This window comes from Mycteria americana, chromosome 1 (genome assembly GCF_035582795.1).
Source record: "Mycteria americana isolate JAX WOST 10 ecotype Jacksonville Zoo and Gardens chromosome 1, USCA_MyAme_1.0, whole genome shotgun sequence".
Classification (NCBI taxonomy): domain Eukaryota; kingdom Metazoa; phylum Chordata; class Aves; order Ciconiiformes; family Ciconiidae; genus Mycteria; species Mycteria americana.
Genome location: NC_134365.1, coordinates 218,517,591 through 218,538,344, shown reverse-complemented (window position 1 = coordinate 218,538,344; position 20,754 = coordinate 218,517,591). Strand labels below are relative to the sequence as shown.

Here is a 20,754-nt window from a genome sequence, read left to right as displayed (position 1 = left end):
TACATTTCCCATCAAAGTCTTGGCATTCCCTCAAACAAGTGATGCTTTATAAATTACAACTACTACCAAATAAACTGGAGAGAGGACTGCTGAGCTGGGCACCTTGCTGCTTTTCCCCCAGGTCTGGGGGCCTGAATGCAGGTAATTCAGCTAAAATCCCTGCGCTGGTCTGCTGACTTTTAAACATTTGTCCCAGCAATGTATCTTTTCATCTATGCTTGTACGGAAGCTAGTACAACAGCCCAAGATCTAGACGCTGCCATGGTATCACAACATAAATCATAAGGGGGAGAACAGCAATCTCTATTAGCTTCAGAGCATGCATTTGCTCTCCTGTGGATTTGAAACTGAAAAGACTGAGACATGGTGTTAGTTCCATGCGTATTATTTTTTAAATTAGAGTACTTGGGGATACTTTGATCCTGCACATAAAAATCTTAAGTGAACAGATTATCTGATATTCTTGAAGTGAAAACAAAGGTTTTCCTCTAAACACTCTTCTGAGAGGCTGGCGTTTGGTTATGCAAAGCTTATGGCATCGCTCTTTCATTCCCAGCGGTGTTGCTCTCCTATCACTCCGTCCTAGCGTTGCAAAGCCACAGACACAGTAATCAATGACACTGATTCTTTCCTCCGAAGCTCAAAGTGAGGACAAACCTGAAAAGAGGCAGTGCTAGCTGCCGAGGAACTGGAACTTCAAGACATACTTACCAAAAGGATGCTAGCAGAGACCGTGCTGGTCACCTGGGCTTGAGAGCTGACCGCTTACTGCACTGAAAACACCCCAATGTAAGCTACTGCACTGCATGGTCAGGCTAAGAGATGATTCCTGTGTGCAAAGAATAACAGCTTTTTATTTGAAGAAGTGTCAGAGGTTTTATCTGGCTTCAGCCATTGCCAGAGCACAGACTCTAAGCAAAGATGTAGCAAGGAAAACTGCTTAAATCTAAGAAATTCTTGGTGCGTTTCTCTGCCTGTCCAAGAGGAACGACCTCCCCTGTCCTCCAGATTAACTTCCGTTTCATTCTGGGAGAGGAGATTCAAAGGAAATACATGACATTCCACATGGAAATCCCAGGGAAAACATGTCGCATTCCTTGGCAATACCAGCCGATGTTATATATACATAGCACGAGGCGAACAATGCCAGCCTGGAGGGAAAGAGCGGCTCCCACCCTTGCTGGGTACCCATAAATCAAGCTTCTCAGAAGAATGTCAATCTCAGTATTAACCCTAAGCAGTATCATCATGCACATGGGCCTCGGCCTCTACCTTCTCCTCTCTCCCACCTCTAGGAAAAACAACGCATGTTGAAGGCTGTTTCCAAGACTGGACAATCCTTTCTTCTCCCTTCTGAGCCTGAACGTTCATCTAGTCAGTTCTCTTGGGAACAACACAGCTCTCCTCCTGATTATTCTGCCAGATTATCGGGGGTAGTTTTTTGGATGAGCTTTTAGAACCAAGGGCAATGCCCCCTTAGCGCAACCCTGCCCATCGGATCTCCAACTCAGTGAGTACCTCTGAATGAAATAGAAATAGATGTAGAAGACCGGGGAGACCGTTCCTCTTGGATGTGTAGTCGGAAACGCACCAAGAATCACTCATGGTGCATCCTTGCTACATCTTCCTTAAAAATCTGCCTTTCTGCAATGGCTGTAACCAGAAAAACAAACAAACAAACAAAACGCAACCCCCAAACCAAAAAAACCCACCCTTAAACCCCCAAACTTTTGACATTCCTTTGCATACCTACCTACCTACCTACAAATCAAAGGTTCAACCTTTTCCTTCTGTCCTGCAACAACCTCTTACCAAGGCAGAGAATGAAGGGTGGATCATACCAGTCCTTGGTTCTTGCAAGCTGTCACCTCATATATGGCCCTGACAACCACTCTGCAAGCCTGTCTGGAGCAGTCCTGCTTCCCTGTAACTTATGACTCATGTCACATCATCCTATGACTTTTTGGCACCTTCCATTGTCTTCTTCTCTACACCTTGTTTTTCACCTGTGACTGTTTAGCCCACCCTGTCCATCAGATCTGGCATCTCGCGGGGTGATCAACAACCTCCCGGTGGCAACAGCCTGCCGATGCCAAAACCAACACAGCCAGCCCAGAGCTGCTGCGGGGATGAGAGCAGAGTGGACGGGAGATGGTTTTGCCATCCACCCACTCTGTTTTCAGCAGATGGGCTTCCAGTTCAAGCACTCTCATTTACAGCAACTGTGACAGAACCAGTGACTAAGGATCTCAATAAGGACACCTGCTGATCACAAGTTATTTAGGAACATAGTGTGGATGGGGCTGTTTGGCAGCTGTACTCTTTCCACATCTTTCTGCTGAGAGAAGTAATTCCAAAACATAAAGGCCAGCAATAGCATTTAAGACAACGCATTAACAGGAAAGACGGTCCAAATGCAAGATACTTGGGTGTTTGATATAGGAACTTCTCAGTGGTTTCAAAAGGAAGGCAGGTGCTTGAACTGTTTCATGGAACCACTTACCAACTCAGGCTGTACTGGGAAACGCAAACCAGCAAATGCACAGCTAACACCTGCCTAATCAAGCGGACCAAGGAGATATGAAAAAAATCTTGATATGCAGGGGATGTCTCAGTGCATGGAACAAACACCCCAAAACAATGACCTTGTGGTGATGTTGTTTGCATGATCGTAATACATAAAAACCCCGGCTGTGGACCAAACTGAAACATGGCAGGTGCCATGTGACATAAATATGTATTTTTAGATACTGCAGGTGCAGTATTCTACAGCCCTACCAGAGAGAACCGTGACTGCAATATTACCAGTGCCATGCCATTTGATTACTATTTTTCAATCCCTTTCATCTACTTGGAAAAGAAATCTTCAGGGCTGTTCTGCAGCCACTTCACGTTGTATGTGGCAATTTACACGGGGTTCTTTAGCAATAAGGCTGTTACCTTGCTTTTTCTCTTTATATGTATTGTTTGTACTGCAGCCGTCTGGGGCTCCAGAGTAGTAAGCACTATGCAAATGACCATTTGCTGGATTGTGGTAATTTGGAAGGGAAGAAGGATGCTGGAAACCCTCAGTTCAAGTCCCAAATAAACCACTGGTTTCCAATTGCCTTGGGCAAGTCACTTGATCTTCCCATAATCCCATCTTCAAAACAGAAATGAATATTTCTTTACCTGGCAGGGAAGCTGAGAACATAAACGCATTAAAGACTGCAAGGAGTTCAGATCCTATAGTGTTAAGCAATTACTTAATACATATGTAATGCTTGGGAGCATAAGTTGGTTGTCTCAAAATGTAGACAAAACTGCCTGGTCCGATGAGCACAAGATATTTTCTCAATAACAACAACAAAAAAGCAAAGCAACAACAAACACCACCAATAAACTGCAAGTTGGCTGTGAAGAGATGAATGAACTGTCATCTAACTGAACATTTCTTTCTGCTACAAGCATGTGCTTTCTTGGAAACAGAAAACAGATTATCTCCTGCAGAAGTTGTGCAACTAATTGGGTATACAGAAAAGGAAACATCTACCAAAGACACTGAAGGAAACACTATGATGCTGAGTGCTACAGTTTTGTAACAGAAGAAGAAACCATACAGAGTTATAAAACAACCTAGTGTACGTCTTTATTGATGACTCACAAAATCAAACATCATTCACCTAATTCACTCCAGCAGTTCTAATATGACATTTTTCCTTGCTAGGTTTGGCTGATTTTTTCAAGGTAAACAATATTTGCTTTTAACTCGGGGTGGGGAGAATCATGCTTTATTTACAGTAGCCATTTCGTAAGAGCAAGTGCATCACAGCCATGACAATACTTCACAATTTTATAACAATCTTCAAAGTACTGTGCAGGCATTTAATTAAAGCCTATTAAAGCCTCACAGCAGTCCTGGTTCCCAGTCCATTTTAGGTCACACCTCCTTATTAATATTTCACATATAACCCCCGCTACCTCCCAACAACGCTTACTCACTACTTCCATGGCTTGTACTAGTCTCATGAGAATCTTAACCCTTTAGTTAAGTGGGATTTATTAATCCTGAAGTGCACTGAAGACATGAACTGCTATCAAATTAACTGCAAGTGTGCTTCCATAATCTCACCAGAACATACATTATTTTCAATAAGCCAGTATTAAATTTACCAAGAGTTTCACTGATATAAAAATTATCTCAATTTCCTACTAAAACACCCTTAGTCATATCCTAATATGCTATATACATATAGTCACACCAGCAGTTTGCTCCATGAGTCAACTGCTGAGCTACAGGAGACAGGAGTGAGAAAACCTGGGGAAAGGAATAACATCTTTGATATTGTCAGCTCCCAAGATGCACTGCAGGTAGCGTTCAAACCCCATTCCGAAGCCTCCATGAGGAACTGAGCCGAATTTTCGGAGGTCTAGATACCTGTAATTTAAACAGACAGTTATATTTGCAGCACGGTTATGCTGATGTAATTACAGAGAGCTTTTTATCTAGGGTTTTGCTTTCCATCTTAATTACTTCCCTTTGACCCTAACCACTGTGGATTTCTGCCAACCCAGCCGGTGTTGGTCAGGGGTGTGAAGAGGTGCGGCTCCCTGACAGGCAGAATTGTATTAGCAGAAACCCCAAGTGCAAACGCATTTAAACCAGCATAGCTGTGCCAACACGCTAAAGCCTGTTTTGTTTAGGAGTGAGAACTCATCTGGGGAAGAAGAACAGCTTTAACATCATAGCTCTGCTCATATTGAAAGCACCTTTGTAAGTTTTAGTATCTAAAATATTCCTAGCAGAGCACAAATCCAGGTTCCTGCAGAAGCACAAAACATACCCACTGTCAGAGATGGAGTTGCCTGCTTGGGTTTCTTTAGCCCTGGCCATGCTGGTGCTGCAATCTGCCCTACAATAAATTATTTCATTTTCTGTCTTCTTTTCAATAGTCCAAATAATTTCATTTCCAGTAATTTCTTCAGAAGCCTAAATAGGTCTTGCTGTCTGCTGAATATTCCTTCAGATTTTTTTTTTCTTTTAAGGTAATTATGATGGCTTTTTGTTACTTTTCCCCCAATCACTCTTACAGACTGATTCATTTATTTCCACAATAAGTCAGCAAAAAATCTTGGACATATCTTTTCCAAAAATGAGATCTGGAACAAGACATTTCATTTTGGAGAACAGCACCTGTTGTGCACAGAAAACTCAGAAAACATTTGGAAGTAAATATTCCAAATATATGGGTGTCAACAAGATTATGATGGTTCTTCTTTAGATTTCCCCATTTCCCAGCTGGACTGTAGCTGATGTGATACACAGGAATTATATTTGCAGCTATAAATTGTCACCAACAGCTTTATTTTAATAGGAGTGAAAAACATCTCAGTGGTTCTATTGATTTATGGGGCCACTTCTGAGCTTGCTGAGACCACAAAGTTATTCTTCTTTATATCAATGCCCTAGTAAGGGCTTGAGTGACTCCAGATGCATTACATGCTTCTAATCTTTGTGTATGAATATTTTATCATCCCAGTTTAAAAAAAAAATATCAAGTACACTTGAACATAAATGCATATCTATGTTTTACTACTTAGGCAGTGGAGTAGAGGGGGAAAAACACTGCGAAAAAGAATGAAGATTGGATTGATTGTAATAAATGGCTTCCCAAATTTTAACTACTTTTAATGAACTGCAAGGAAAAAGTATATTTGTGTGTACATATATATTTTGTGTATATTATATAAAATATACATTATATATATATTTAAGTGTACTTGCTTAAATATTTACATATATAAGTGTACTTGCTTGGACTTCAGAATTTTGTTGGCTTGAAGGCTACATTTTAACAGAGTGAAGCCAAAGCAATGCCACTGATCACCTCTACTTGCAAAATAAAAATACTCTCCAACAAATTCTACAGCTGCAAGAGAGCGCCCTGGCAGACTCAGTTTGACAGTATGCCTTTTATACCACGAAATATTATTTTTCCTTCCAGTTCATTAACAGTAGTTAAAATTTGGAAAGTCATTTATTACACTCAATCCAATCTTCAGGTTTTTTTCCCCAGTGTTTTTTCCCTTCCCCTCCATTGCCCAAGTAGTAAAACCAGAAGCAGAACTTCATAGAATCATAGAACTTTCTACCTCTTCCTACTAGCACTGACACTCAGAGTGCAGTTATGCCTATACTGCAAGTTGAACAGTAGGCTCAAGAGCGGGACATATGTTTTCTGATCCCTGGGACCCGCGTGCTTTCTATCTGTGCTGCTAGGTGTTAGCTTGGCTTGCTAAGGCTCAGTTGTATCCACCCCACACCTTGTGACAAAGATTATGCTTAGGATATGAACACGTAGACTGTGCAACAGCATGGTGTTGCTTCATCTCTATCCACTTCATACAGACTGCATTAAGAACAACTTGAGTTTCCACTGATACACTGGGAACTGCCCCTGGGGAGCTCCACTTAGCAACTTTTCAAGGGTTTGCAAGGAAGACGATGGGCAGATCTGATGCTGAGGGTGGTGACTTGTGAAACAGGAAAGACCTCATAAATGTGAGGGATATGGGTGCTGGCCGTGGCAGATCAATCTGTACCAGCTCAGTAGTTCTGAGCAGAAGTGGCAAACCAGCTGGTGACAACTCTAGCTGCAACTAGTAATACAAATAATAGCACAAACATTTGTAATGATGTCTGTAAGCATATCTCAGGCTGTGCAAAGACAGTTGAGACTAAGCCTAGCATCTTTTCTCCCCTTTTGCTGGCAACAGTTTATAAAGTCATTGTTAAGGAGATGAAATAACTCAGCTTCTTCCAGATGAACAATAATAATAAATTCTACCCTTGCTTATCCAGGGCTTTCATCTGTAGATCTCAAAGCACTTTGAGAAGCCATTTTGGCAAAAGGAGCGAAACAAAACCCATTACAGTTAATGGAAAAAGTCCATTGAATTAAACGTTCTGAGGATCAAGCCTGTGAATCCTTTCTGATGACTGTGCTTAGAAGAAGCAAAGGAATTGAGAAATTTTCCATTCTTCCCAGATGAAAGAAAAAGTAACTGCCTGCAGATGAAGAGAAAATTCCCTTTAGGCTGGAAAGTGCTCCCTGAGGTTTTCCTTCATTCAATAATCTCCAGCCATTGGATGTTTCTCACCTCAAAAACAGTCATGAACTAGTCCAGCTATTTCTCCTAGTAGCTCATACTTAAGAGGAGAGTTGAACCCTCCATTGGCAACTGGGGGCCTGTGCAACATTATTCCACAGGGGAAATAAGTTTCTGCGACCCCAGCTAGCCCCGGAGTTCATGTTCTGGACCTGGAGGACTGGTAGTTCTTCAGAGATTTGAATCTTACTAAAGTATGTGCTGCAACAACATCCCCCGGCAATGAATTCCAGGAGCTTGTTATGTGCCAAGTTAGAAGAGCATTTCCTTTCATCTTTTTAAAAATCTATACCCTTTTATCATCATCACGAGCTCCTGTGCTGCACGGCAAGGCACTATGAAGATCACTGCTCTCTTAGTGACCATTCATACGCAGAATGTATTCTTTTCGGTCTCCTTTCAAAACAAATATAATCTTGATCTTTTATGTAACCCTCTCGTTACACAGAAGCCTCTGCAGCCAGTTTGAAAAAAGTAAGGCTGAAAGAACAAAGATATTGCAGTCCATGAAGTTGAATATTCTACTGGAAAAAAAGGGAAAAAAATGAGGGTAATGAAAAACTACTAGTGAAATGACATTTGAAAGACCGTTTTGTTGAATGTTTCAGGAAATAAACATGCAACGCATCGCCAGGTTCTGATGCTGGGTAAAACACTGTCTTTGGTTTCAGACGGTTTCTGCTCTGCTACAACTCTTTGGGAATCCACAAAGAAAGCATTCAGGGAAGTCAGTCTAAAGCACTCCCATTGACATGAATGGGGTTTGGGCACGTTTTGGCTGGCTTTAGCAGTGACTTTCTGCCTGCCTCCATATGGCCCAGCACAGCGCTCTGGTTTCTCCCCAGAGCAGGAATAATAGGACCAGGCGCTTGCCAAGGAGAGCGATGGGCTTCCTGTTTTCGCTGGGCTCTGAAGGAAGTTAAAGGATGATACGAATGCTGTCACTGGCCGTGGATTGCAAGTGGCTCACCAGTGCTGCTGTTCCTTAAGTACAACTCCTCCTTTGGACCCAACAGGACCCAACAGAACACTCCGGCATTCAAGCTTCAAAGAAAATTAGAAATGAAAGAGTCCAAAACAGCTCAATCTTCTCCACCTAGAGCAGAAGCAAGGCCAAGACAACGTAGTAATATCCATTCTAAGACGGCAGATAACACCTTCTCTGCCACTGCGTACTTTCACCAGTGTTACACCAGAAGATCAGAAAGGTACCTGGCCTGTAAAGGGTTCACTATGAGGCCATCTTCTCCACTGATGCGCATGATGGTAATCTGAGTGAGGAAATGGGTACCTCACATGTAGAAAGACTGTCTGAAATGCTGCTCAAGCTGATGGTAGTGGGGACACATTGTTCATTACAAAGTCCCCGCTTTGTTATTGCTCATGCTAAGCTGGCACCTGGAGACCGCAAACAGGATCAGGACCCCTGTTTACAAGGCAATATACTCAATACTCCCTGGTCACAGAGAAAGCAAGTGACTTCCCAAAGTAAACTCTGACCACCCGACTTTCCCACCTCACTTCCACATACCTCTCCAAGTCTAGCCAAGAAAGACCAGCATCTACAGCACTGAGCTCTTTTCTATCTACAGTTCCAAGGAAAGAGTGTGAAAATAAGATAAAAAAACTCTGCAAAATCAAGCCAAATACCTTCGCAACTCATATTCTTTATGGAAAGAAACTTGTACAACAGGAAAGATGTAGTGAACTGAAGAAGATTCAGAGGACTTTGACCATGTCCCTTTATCTACTTTTTTTGAAAAGCTTTCTAAAAGGTAGGAATGGGCAGAAGCACAACACTATTTCAGATCATCAGCTGCCTTTTTGCCCAATGACTCTCCCACGACCAAGACACTCCTGAAGCTGTCCTAGAAGCAGTCAGCCCCTACAATATCCTCATGCTTAGTGGGAGAAGAAAACAGGTAGAAACAGAGATATGGCAATATATAAGGGATTTCAAGAGGGACCACATCTCATACAGCTGCCCATTCTAAAGTCAGCAGATATTATATTTAAAAAGGAATGACTCAACTGTTCTTCAAGGAGTTTGTGAGCCAGCTTTGGAGACTAAATTCAATCACTAAATTGGAGGAGATTAATTTCAGTCTCTCCTGCCACCTCCACTGAAAAGATGGATTCTGGCAAACCACCTACCTGTTTTCTGGCAGATTCTGGACTGTAGTCCAGAAGCATCCAGGACTACTCCTACCCTGCACCTTCCCAGGACACCAGACCCTGCTATGGCAGGGGGTAACAACAGTTTTAACCTTCTCTGGGAAGTTACATCACCTGTGATGGAATGGAGGGAATAGAGGAGGAAAGAATTTCCAGAATGTGATTGCTACAGATCACATGAAAATGCATATGGCTGACAGACAATGTCTTAATCTTCTCTCTTGAGGGAAGCATGAGGCAGGGCTGAGCTATCTTAGTAGTGCTGGAAGGCTCTGCCACTGAACACCAGACTTCCTCAGGCTATAGCTCAACATCTAACCACACAACTGATCATCCTTGGTGTCCTGGTTTCGGCTGGGATGGAGTTAATTTTCTTTCTAGTAGCTGGTGTAGTGCTGTGTTTTGGACTTAGCATGAGAATAATGTTGATAACACCCTGATGTTTTAGTTGTTGCTGAGCAGTGCTTACACTAGTCAAAGACTTTTCAGCTTCCCATGCTCTGCCAGGTGCACAAGAAGCTGGGAGGGGGCACAGCCAGGATAATTGATCCAAACTGGCCAAAGGGCTATTCCATACTATATGACATCATGCTCAGTATAGAAACTGGGGGGTGTCGGCCAGGGATCAGCGATTGCTGCTTGGGGACTGGCTGGGCATCGGTCAGTGGGTGGTGAGCTGTTGCATCACTTGTTTTTTTTTTCTTGGGTTTTGTTCCTCTCTCTCTTGTTGTTTTCCTTTTCATTACAATTTATTATTACTTTATTATATTTCAATTATGAAACTGTTCTTATCTCAACCCATGAGTTTTCTTACTTTTGCTCTTGAGATTCTCTCCCCCATCCCACTGCGGGGGGGGAGGGTGAGCAAGAAGCTGTGTGGGGCTTGGTTGCTGACTGGGGTTAAACCACAACACTTGGTCAGGACAATCCTTCCCTCAGATGAGGTGATGTATTCTGGCCCATAAACGCAAACAATAAAGGAAGGTATTTCATTCACCCTGTTTGCAAATGGATGATGTAAAAGTCTTCCATACACTGGGCTGTTCCTAAGTGATTTCATATTGTGGGAAGAGGAGAGTGAATAATCCTACACCTACTCTGCTTTTTTCAAGGCACCCTCCCTAATGATCATCCCAAATACGACAGAGTATTTGAATATACTCTTCTAAATTTAAAATTCTCTGCACTATCACCTCTCAGTAGCTGTGACAAAGTACATACCAAGAAACACTTGTCAAGAGGAACACTAAGATCCTTCTGTCATTTTAATAGGCTAAACCGTTAATTCAAAGGTTGTTCTGTCTCCTTAGCACGACAGTTTTAATTGCTTCAATCGCTTTGTTAGGGAAGATTTTTCGACCCAATTGCCCTGTCAATTGCAAAGGGAGTTATTCATAGAGCTGTTAAAGGTCACAAATTGCTTGTGGTTCTATAACCTGTTTATCTCATGCGATGGCGGTCAGAATCTATTCAACATGGAACACAGCTTAATGATTTAATATCAAAAATCATTGATGGGCTGTAAATTAATCCACTTCATGCAATCCTGAAAGGAATGACCTGTGCTGTGAGTGGACAAATTGGGAAGATAAACTAAGTAGCATTAGATTAAACTTTGTTTAAATGAACTGGCTGTTCCATTTAGACTGGCAGTGACGGCAGGGCAACTGGGCCAAGAAACATCCCCTCAAGAACAGGATCAAAAAAATGAAACAGTTGTTTAAGGAGTCTCAAAAGAAGAAATATGGCTTGCAGACCGAGATAGTATCTTACCACTGGTAGGCATCTGCAAGTCCTAATCTGTGGAACAAAAAGAAAACCCCTTGTAAGTAAAGGAACAGAGGAGACCCACACAAGCAGCACTTGCCTGGAAGAGAATGCTACAAGAAAAGGGAGGGTCTGATGACTAAACTCAGTCCAAAAAGGAAAGGCAGGAAATTAAGGGAAGACACGATCAGTGGCTGTCAGTTCTGGTAATCGGTAGACAATCTTGAACAGATTCCCAACATGCTTCTTAAAATGTAAAGTTTGTTTTGTAAACATACAGGGTTGATCCCAGCTTCATGCAAAGACTTGTGCATATTCTTAACTTTAAGCATATCAGTAAACTACTTGTGAATGTCTGGAGAGTACAGGCCCAAATATTACATTTACAATGACATGCAGCCAACCTCATTTATGAGTGAGTTAAAATCTCTTTGTGTGTGGCTATGGGGCTCCCCTTCTGTAGTGCATAAAACCACTGAACTCCCATGGCTTTATCAATGTGTGTCAACTTCTGTAAAACTACTAAATAAAGTGTCTTTTTCTAATTGCCACCAGCGCACCCTCTCCCCTTTTCCTGCCCTGGCAGAGTCAGAGTGCAATTGTTGGGGGTTTTTCCCCATTTCTCTGAACACAAACAGAAAACTGTAGGCAAAGAAAGACCACCTCTCTCATCTTCAGTGCACTGCAGCTGTCCCTGACTAGGACTTGGAGAGCTATTGTATGAAGTGTGTATAAGGAGGCAAGAATCCCGTTCTTTACCTCTCTTAGTTATGCTGGGTCTGCAGAAAGTGTAATTTAAAAGCCTTAACAAAGTATTTGGGCTCAGCAGATCAGATCCTGAGTACTCAAAATTAAGAAAAACATGTGGAAAGAGGTGGTTTTTTTCCAGGTCATCTTCAATGCAGAGCTGCACTTCAAGGTCACTGAAGACACACCCCATTTGTAGGTTGAAATACTTCCTATGACTTTCCTGACAAACAAGAAAGTCTGGCTTCAACCTCCACAAGGACCACTCCTGCAGCCCCACACCTTGAGGGCTGTGGACTCTAGATCTCAGTAGCAAAAATTTCACGTGAAAAAGTGCAGCAGGCAACATTGTACTCTGCTTCAGCTGAAGCATGCCTGCTTGGGGACAGTTCGCAGGGAGAGTAACAGGAAGCACAGGGAATAATATCATCCTACACCACAAATTGAGAACCAATGTTCTGGTGATTTTAATTGCCCTGCATCTTTTGGATTCATTATGCTGAAATGAATTTTGCTCTTCTTCACTGGCTAGATATATGTCTGTGAGCATGTGGCTGATTTAAGCCACAAATTCATTCCCAATGTGCAAATGATGTTACTCTGGGATTAATCCTCGTCCACAATTGCTTTGCACAAGTGTACGACTGGCCCAAATGGACTCATTTGAGTTATGAAAAGTTCTTTCGAACAATCAGACAGGATCCAGGGAGTAATTGTCTGTGGAGAATTACCCCATCGATAATCTCAATTATTGTTAACTAAACAGCAGCTCTGATATTCTGACACTGAATTTAGCCTAAAATTACTCAAAGTCACATGATCCAGAACAAAGCAGCAGGGAAAGAGCCACATGACTCAGTACAGGTCCCAAGCACTTCCAATGAAGATTCCCACTAAACTGTTAGCAAAGAACTGTATTCTCTTAAATGATGCCACTGAGGCCAGCTGCGTCACAGCTAGCAAAGCTTCCGATGAAAACTGCAGTTCCTCAGTTACACAATGTGATGACAAATATATCTAATCTCTGTCTATGTGACAAGTTCCACCGTTGCAATCTGCTCTCAGCCACAAAAGCTGCAAAGAAAAGGTTCAAGGATGAAGTGTCTCATACAAGACCCTGTTCTAGACAGTCCCAGCAGAGCTGAGGCATTCTGCTGCCCTGGCCTCCTAGCATAAAATAATCTCTCTTCTTCTCTGATGAGCTAAAACAGAGAGGCAGTTTCTATACCTACAACAGAAGCACAGGAACTTCTTCACCAGTTTGCAATCACCTACTCAGATAAATAGGTATCTCAAAGACAAAAATAGGCTTTTTTTACATAGCATTAGTTGCCCTTCAACTCCTCTGTCTTGCTGACCACCGAGAGCTTCTGAAACACTCTCTTGGTCAGGCCAGTCTCCTGGCACCTGTGGGTTTTCCGTACCTCTGTAAGCGTGATTCGAGGAAGGGCAGTCGTTCCTCTCTCAAGCTGCCTCCACACAACTCCCCTATTCCTGGTACGAGGAGATCAACAGCTGCAACCTTAAAAGAAAGAAACCTAACATAAGTCGTGCCATGTAGCCATACAGTCTACAGCAGAAGTTGTACAGTTGACACCAAATGGTTGTTTGTAAAAAGCTACTGTAATTCTTTTATTGAGTCCAGGACACTTAAGTAAGTATTTGCAAATGCTTGAAAAGTCCCTTGTTGACAGGAGAAGGCCGGGAGAGAACTTTACAATGATAAAAATCAGTAAGTCTACAGAAAATCTAAACAAGTGCAGTGATGTTCCAGACTGAGGACATCTACAGCAGGTGGTGTGAACTGAATCCCACCAGGTTACTCTGGTGACAACCTGTGCATGTAGGCAAGCCTGTGCAGGGTATAAAGAAACCAACCAGTAGCTCACAAGGAGGCAAAGACACACAGACAAGTTTCCTAAAGCCCTGATTCCCTTACAGGTTAAGCTGCTCTGATGCTTGTAACTTGTGTTTACCCCGACTGCCTCATTCCTTGAGCCAGCTCTAGTGGTAATGATACCAACGGATCAATGGTGCTGATCGAAGTGTTAGGATCCCAGTGTTATCACCTATGCTGTTCGGTTTGGGCTGGTTTTCTTCCCTGTTCTGTTTTGCAGAGTTCCTTCTCTTATCCCACAGCTGAACTGTTGCTAGAATTAAAGCCGGTGAAGCAACAGTGGCATACAGTGGTGTAGTCACTCTTTTTAGTAGAAGCAATGTTTCAGGTTGTCTCAGTTCAATTGGGAAATCACACCTTCAAAGTATGAGACTTGTGGAGGAAGATTTACGTCTTGTGTCCATCTGCTACTTGAGGATTACACAGATGGTAGATTTGGATGACAAGAGAATCATGGGCTGCTTGGAGCCATGCAATTCTAGGCATTTCACCCAGTAGTACAGAAACCTACCAGGAAAAGAAATAAACTATGGCAAATCTGTCTTAAAGGACTTAAGCAAAAGCTTAATGCTGCCCAACTCCTGAATCCTCCTGTTGTTCCTGCTTTGGGGATTTCTTCTACAACAGGGTCACCTGATGGTCACGTCTTATCTTGGACTTCTTGACTGGAGGCCCAGCAGAAGACTATCCTCATCTGTCTATCTATCAGTAGGCTAAGACACATACCTAGCCAAAAAAGATGTGGAAGTGTGACCTATGGACTTACTGTGTGTTGAGGTTCATCTTCATTGTCCCGCATGTAGAAAGGTTTGAGGTTGTATGGGTAGTTAATCACAAACACGGGAACCTCACCACAGTGCTTCACCAGGTACTTTTCGTGTTCTGTTCGGAGGTCACAGCCCCACTGTAAAGACAGCAAAAGGGACCTGGGATCCTGCTTTGGTGCATCTTGCCTGTGGCAAGAGACACAGCAAAATCCCTGTGTAGGAGAGACGTGCAGCTTTGAATAACACGAAACCAAGCACAGCAACTTCTCACACAGGCCACTGGGAAAATTTGCTAAGCAGACAGAGTTTCACAAGTTTTAAGGCAGAGCAAAGCAAAGAAACTAACATGGTTTAACTTCCACAGAACAGGGCCAGATCATCCCTGCATCAAGCCCAAGCATCTTGTATCAAATCAGAAATACACCCAAACAAACAAACAAAAACCCCAAAACCACACTCCACATAGCTTAAGGGAAATAGGCACCTATCCAAAATCAGCTTACTCAACCCAGCAAACCAGCCTTATTTCAGTATCACCTTTGGTATATAGAAAGCAGCTTCACTAGGCTGACTGCTCTCTTCCCTGTTGTGTCCTGTTACATGGTACATTCATTGTCCTTTAAGAAAACCCAGTATCCTATCAATCAATTGTTATCAGAAACCTTGGACATTTGCAATGTCCTTCACTTCTCCTTTCTTCCAGCAATGTCATAAATTCTGTGGCTTTTGACTAGAGACGTCCAGTCCATTATAGGATGTGCAAAGAATATCGGGGGAGCAGAAGGGGAAGAGGGGAACAGATATTCTGCAGACTCTCCTCTTCTGAAAATATCTTGAGTTTGCTGTCTCAGATCAAGGTAGTACAGATACAGGATTGAGGTTCTACACCCACTTGTACACAGAGACAAGACAGCTACCCAACTGGCTATGAACGTGGCTTCAGCCAGAGGGTTATTTTCCTCAAAGGATCAGAACGAGATAAAGATTAATCAGTATACACATGAGATAAGCACCACCACGAACGCTCTCCCTACTAGTGTGTGTGTTTGAAATCGGGCAAAATATGATTTTCAGAAAACCATAATCTAACAGTGTTAAAAAGACTAGCATGCGATTCTTCTTCCCAGTCAACACCTATACTTTGGAAAGACAAGGGATTCCCTTTACCTACGTCTAGGTTACATGGTATTTTGACATGGTTTTGGCTTATTAATCCTTGACAAACTTTTGGTGCTGTCCTAATATCATTCCTTTATTTGAGGACTATTACAGCAACCCTCCTTAGATGACTGCCACTGAATCCACAACACACTCGGCACTACTCGCATACAGGAAAGAGAAGCACTTTTGCCAAAGCCTTGGTCCTTCAACAGCAGAGGTATCACTTCCTTCCCTGCAAACGTTACATGTTTTTCTACTACAGAACTCACTCCTTGTATTGCTCCCATTTCACCCCCAAAGGGCAAAAGTCATACCTGGGTTACAACTGAGCAAACACCCCAGGAGGCAGATAACCTGTACAAAGTAACAACTCTTGTGGTATCAGAAAGAGAGAAATGAGTTCTACAAAGTTCAGGCTGGCTGTGCGCATGAACAGGCACAGGGACAAGCCACCAGGCAACTACCTACCTCTGGCTTGAAAGTGAAAGTTTGAGAAGCTTGCTTCAAAATTTCCACTGCTTCATTGTAGGAAATTCTGCAAGAGGAAAAAAAAAAAAAGTCTTTAAGATAACTATGAAAGGAATAACAAGAAAGTTTTCTGGCTAAGTGCCGCACTGGAAAATTAAGGAGGCATTTCCCCACCACCATGCCAATTTGAGCTGTGATCTCAGACTTCCCAGTAATGCTTCTTTGGACAGAAACCAAAAACCATTTTATATGGCAAGAACCCTATGTTTTCCTGTGCTTCAGCTACATGCAGGGCAGGAAGTGCTAAGCTCTCAAGATGCTTTTGCATTATTGCAATGTTGCATTTCAGTCAGAAGTGAGGTCTGCAGAGAATTGCTTCATATAAATTTGTGGATTTTTTTTTTAAGAAAACAATGTGCCCTCATCAGCACAGCTCCAACAACATAGCTCCACTGTTCAGCACAGGGTTAGGGAAAAATAACAGCCCAGAGTGCAAAGGGTTTGTAACTCAAACATTTTCATTTAACTTTGCAAAAATCTCAAGATTTATTTGCAGCAATGTTTCTCTACTCCTCTGACAGATCTGAGAGCAGATTCTCCCCTGACTTCCACCAGTGACTTCCACGAGTACAAAAGAACAGCATCATGGCAGAGCAAACAGAAGTGGTGCAGTGAAAAATGCTGCAGGTTTGATAACTGGAAATCAAGACTCAGTGGAAGATACAGTTCCTGACAAGTTTTCCACATACCAAGCAAATGTTGTAGACAGAGAGAAGAAAGAATAACCCAATCACAATAATTTCATCTCTCTGTATCATTGGCTAAATCCAATTATAAACCAAATTCCCTAAAGAACACGAGCGCTTTACACCCAGCTACAAGGTTTCACTAATACAGGGAAGGCTTCTGGAGGAAATACCTCAGGAAGGAATATATTGCTCCATGTGTTTGGGTTATGCAAGGCCATGGTCCAAATGAGGTATATCACTGGCACAGGTTCAACGCATGTAACTGATGTGTGTAAGCCAGGAATGCCCCGGATCTGCCAGCAGTTGATGAAGAGAGAGACAGAGAGGGAGAGAGAGACGGGCTGACTCACTCTCTTTTCCCTTGGACCATGGGAGAAGCTGAGTGCAACTCTGTCCTCTCAGGAAGATCAGTTAGGTCCAAAGAGAGAAGGACTGAAATGGGGAGTGACTTCACTGAGGTCTCCCATGGTGCTTATGCAGGCACAAGGCACAGGGAGGATCTATCATGATCCTGTTGCCCAAGCGTGGCTGTAGCTGCTTAACAGAAAAACCAGTGTCGGGCTGAGCAGCACTACAATGTTCTGTGGGACAAATGGAGAGCACCACTATTTGAAGAGACAGGCAAGAGTAGGGAAGAGGAGGTATTCTTGGGGGACAAGGAGGGAAACCAAAACCCTTCAGTTCTTCAGCATACAGAGAACTGGGAAAAGGAGTTGCACAAGCAATCGGGAATAGAAAACCAACTGGGATTTTTAAATATCAAAAAATAGTTTCATAAAAAGGGAGCCACTGGAGTGGAAGTGTGAGGAAGGCAGAGCACCAAAGCCAAAACCAAGTAAGACAGTAAGCAAACCACTGTGCAGGTACATGCTGGAAGGAGGATACCCTGATAGAAAGAGGATCTAGTCCAGCGAAGCAAAAGCCAAAGGCCAGCAGATTTAGATGCCAGTCTCATGCAGAGATGAAAGGGCAACTAGCAAAAAGTACAAAGGGAACTGCAGTTCATGCTCTTTTGGAGACATTATGCTAACACAGAAGACACTGAGTTGGGAAAGAAAAAGAACATGTACATAATAGGAACTCTTTCCCCAAAAGCCCTCTTCTAGATCATTTTGAATTAGAAGTACTTACGTCACAAATTTGTTCTTCAGCATTTGTTCCAACCTGTCCTTGGTCAAAACAAGAAAAAATAAAAATGTAAAGCTACTCTTAAGGGTTCAGGGGCCCAGAGGAAACTCAGAAAAGTTCCCTCCCTCTAAGTTTTGATTTGTAGGTCTGCACTGTGCTCTAGATAGAATCATAGAATCATTTAGGTTAGAAAAGACCCTTAAGATCATCAAGTCCAACCGTTAACCTAGGGCTGCCAAGCCCACCACTAAACCATGTCCCTAAGTGCCACATTTACACGTCTTTTAAATACCTCCAGGGATGGTGACTCAACCACTTCCCTGGGCAGCCTCTTCCAATGCTTGACAACCCTTTCACTAAAGAAATTTTTCCTAATATCCAATTTAAATGTCCCCTGGCACAATTTGAGGCCATTTCCTCTTGTCCTATGGCTTGTTACTTGGGAGAAGAGACCGACCCCCACCTCTCTACAGCCTCCTTTCAGGTCGTTGTAGAGAGCAATAAGGTCTCTCCTCAGCCTCCTTTTCTCCAGGCTGAACAACCGCAGTTCCCTCAGCCGCTCCTCATCAGACTTGTGCTCCAGACCCTTCACCAGCTTCGTTGCCCTTCTTTGGACACGGTCCAGCACCTCAATGTCTCTCTTGGAGTGAGGGGCCCAAAACTGAACACAGGATTCGAGGTGCGGCCTCACCAGTGCCGAGTACAGGGGGATGATCACTTCCCTAGTCCTGCTGGCCACACTATTCCTGATACAAGCCACAATGCTATTGGCCTTCTTGGCACCTGGGCACACTGCTGGCTCATATTCAGGTGGCTGTTGACTAACACCCCCAGGTCCTTCTCTGCTGGACAGCTTTCCAACGCTGTAGCGTTGCATGGGGTTGTTGTGACCCAAGCGCAGGACCTAGCACTTAGCCTTGTTGAACCTCATACAACTGGCCTTGGCCCATCGATCCAGCCTGTGCAGATCCCTCTGTAGAGATATGGATCAAAATCCACTCCCGGTCATTCAGTGCTAAAAAGGCATCTGATTTTTGGAGCTGAGGATTCAGAGGCTGCTAGATGATGTGACAGCTACAGTTCTACCACGCTTGGTAACAGCTACAGAAAGTTGTGTGTACTTTCTGTGTTGGCTGAACAATCACTAACTTTTGACTCTTCATAGTTTGTTAACACGGGACAATGTGAGGGGAGGAAGAAAAAAAAATTAAGCCTCCATATTGACAAGAGCCCCCAAAATGCATAAAAGGATTGCAGCTCTTTTCTGTCACATTTATTACCTTCTGGGCAGGAGCTATGTATTTATGAAAAAGTCCAACATCATGAGGACATTTGGAGAGCACAGTGTTTGTCGCTGTCTTGAAAAGGTCTTCCATAACCTAACAGAGAAAACAGGAGTCCATGAAAAATTAACACTGCTTAGATGTCCCAGACTATAAATAAAACACGGTACACATCAGCCAAAGGGTACAGAAGGAGCTTCTGTCCTTCTGCATGGTCAGACTGCATAAGAGAGTACCAGCTTGCTAAGGCTCCTGCTTAGCAGGCTTGCTCAGTAGCTGAAGAGGAATGGAATCTGTGTTTCTGCTATGGGTTTAGGGCTTCACTGTCTGCTGATGGCCTCAGTACCTTCACTCAGGCATATCCAGTGAAAAAAGCATAGCTAAAATATTCAAGCAGTAGCCCTAGTCAGCCAAAAACACACACATTACAACCATTTGTGGTGACTGGTCTCAGATTATTAGTGAGGTGCCTTTCCTGTAATGAGCAATTCAGGTTTTCAGCTTTGTTGTTACAAGAAGCAGAACTAAAGGAGACAATAAATGTGTACTGCATAGAGCCAGCCCATCACAGAATCACAGAATCATTTAGGTTGGAAAAGACCCTTAAGATCATCAAGTCCAACTGTTAACCTAACACTGCCAAGTCCACCACTAAACCATGTCCCTAAGCACCACATCTACACGTCTTTTAAATACCTCCAGGGATGGTGACTCAACCACTTCCCTGGGCAGCCTCTTCCAATGCTTGACAACCCTTTCACTAAAGAAATTTTTCCTAATATCCAATCTAAACCTCCCCTGGCGCAACTTGAGGCCATTTCCTCTTGTCCTATCACTTGTTACCTGGGAGAAGAGACCAACACCCACCTCTCTACAACCTCCTTTCAGGTAGTTGAAGAGAGCGATAAGGTCTCCCCTCAGCCTCCTTTTCTCCAGGCAAAACAACCCCAGTTCCCTCAGCCGCTCCCCATCAGCCTTGTGCTCCAGACCCTTCCCCAGCTTCGTTGCCCTTCTCTGGACACGCTCCAGCACCTCAATGTCCTTCTTGTAGTGAGGGGCCCAAAACCGAACACAATACTAGAGGTGCAGCCTCACCAGTGCCGAGTACAGGAGGACAATCATTTCTCTAGTCCTGCTGGCCACACTATTTCAAACAGATCCCAGCTAGAGAGACTCTGCGCAGTAAGAGCAAAGCAAAGGGAACATGTACAGAGACAAGTCGAGAGCTAAAGCAGAGGACGCATCAATGCAGGGATGTTTGAGAAACTAAAAAAAGATGTGGTTTCATTTTGCTAAACTAATATGGATTAGCTAAACAACATTAACATCCCATTTGGATATACTTATCCAGTAAAATGGGCTTCACCCATGAAGAAATTAAAATGCCATTTTGGTTCTAAACAAAATACAGCCCCGCATGGGATGCCACTGGATTTTGATCAACCTGTTTTAAAAGAATTTTC

At 43.1% G+C, this 20,754-nt stretch overlaps 2 protein-coding genes across 5 annotated transcripts in view; both read right to left on the bottom strand.

Annotated features, from left to right (window-relative positions):
- GAB2 (GRB2 associated binding protein 2) overlaps positions 1-829 on the bottom strand; it is a 110,205-nt gene extending 109,376 nt beyond the window's left edge. The window contains exon 1 of the mRNA XM_075491205.1: positions 712-829. The gene's annotated coding sequence lies outside the window, so the exon portion shown is untranslated. The remainder of the gene's footprint in view (positions 1-711) is intronic.
- A 2,786-nt stretch (positions 830-3,615) lies between these two features.
- Positions 3,616-20,754, bottom strand: part of NARS2 (asparaginyl-tRNA synthetase 2, mitochondrial) — a 54,938-nt gene continuing 37,799 nt past the window's right edge. Inside the window, exons 8-14 of one of the 4 annotated variants that reach the window (XM_075491207.1) lie at positions 19,289-19,387; positions 18,012-18,049; positions 16,132-16,198; positions 14,502-14,639; positions 13,263-13,360; positions 11,098-11,124; positions 3,616-4,417 (exon numbers count right to left, since the gene is read on the bottom strand). In XM_075491207.1, coding sequence (XP_075347322.1) covers positions 4,273-4,417; positions 11,098-11,124; positions 13,263-13,360; positions 14,502-14,639; positions 16,132-16,198; positions 18,012-18,049; positions 19,289-19,387 — 612 coding nt within the window. In that variant the 3' untranslated portion in view covers positions 3,616-4,272. Of the gene's footprint in view, positions 4,418-11,097; positions 11,125-13,262; positions 13,361-14,501; positions 14,640-16,131; positions 16,199-18,011; positions 18,057-19,288; positions 19,388-20,754 lie in introns of all 4 variants that reach the window. The other 3 variants (XM_075491206.1, XM_075491210.1, XM_075491208.1) reach the window with 3 other exon arrangements.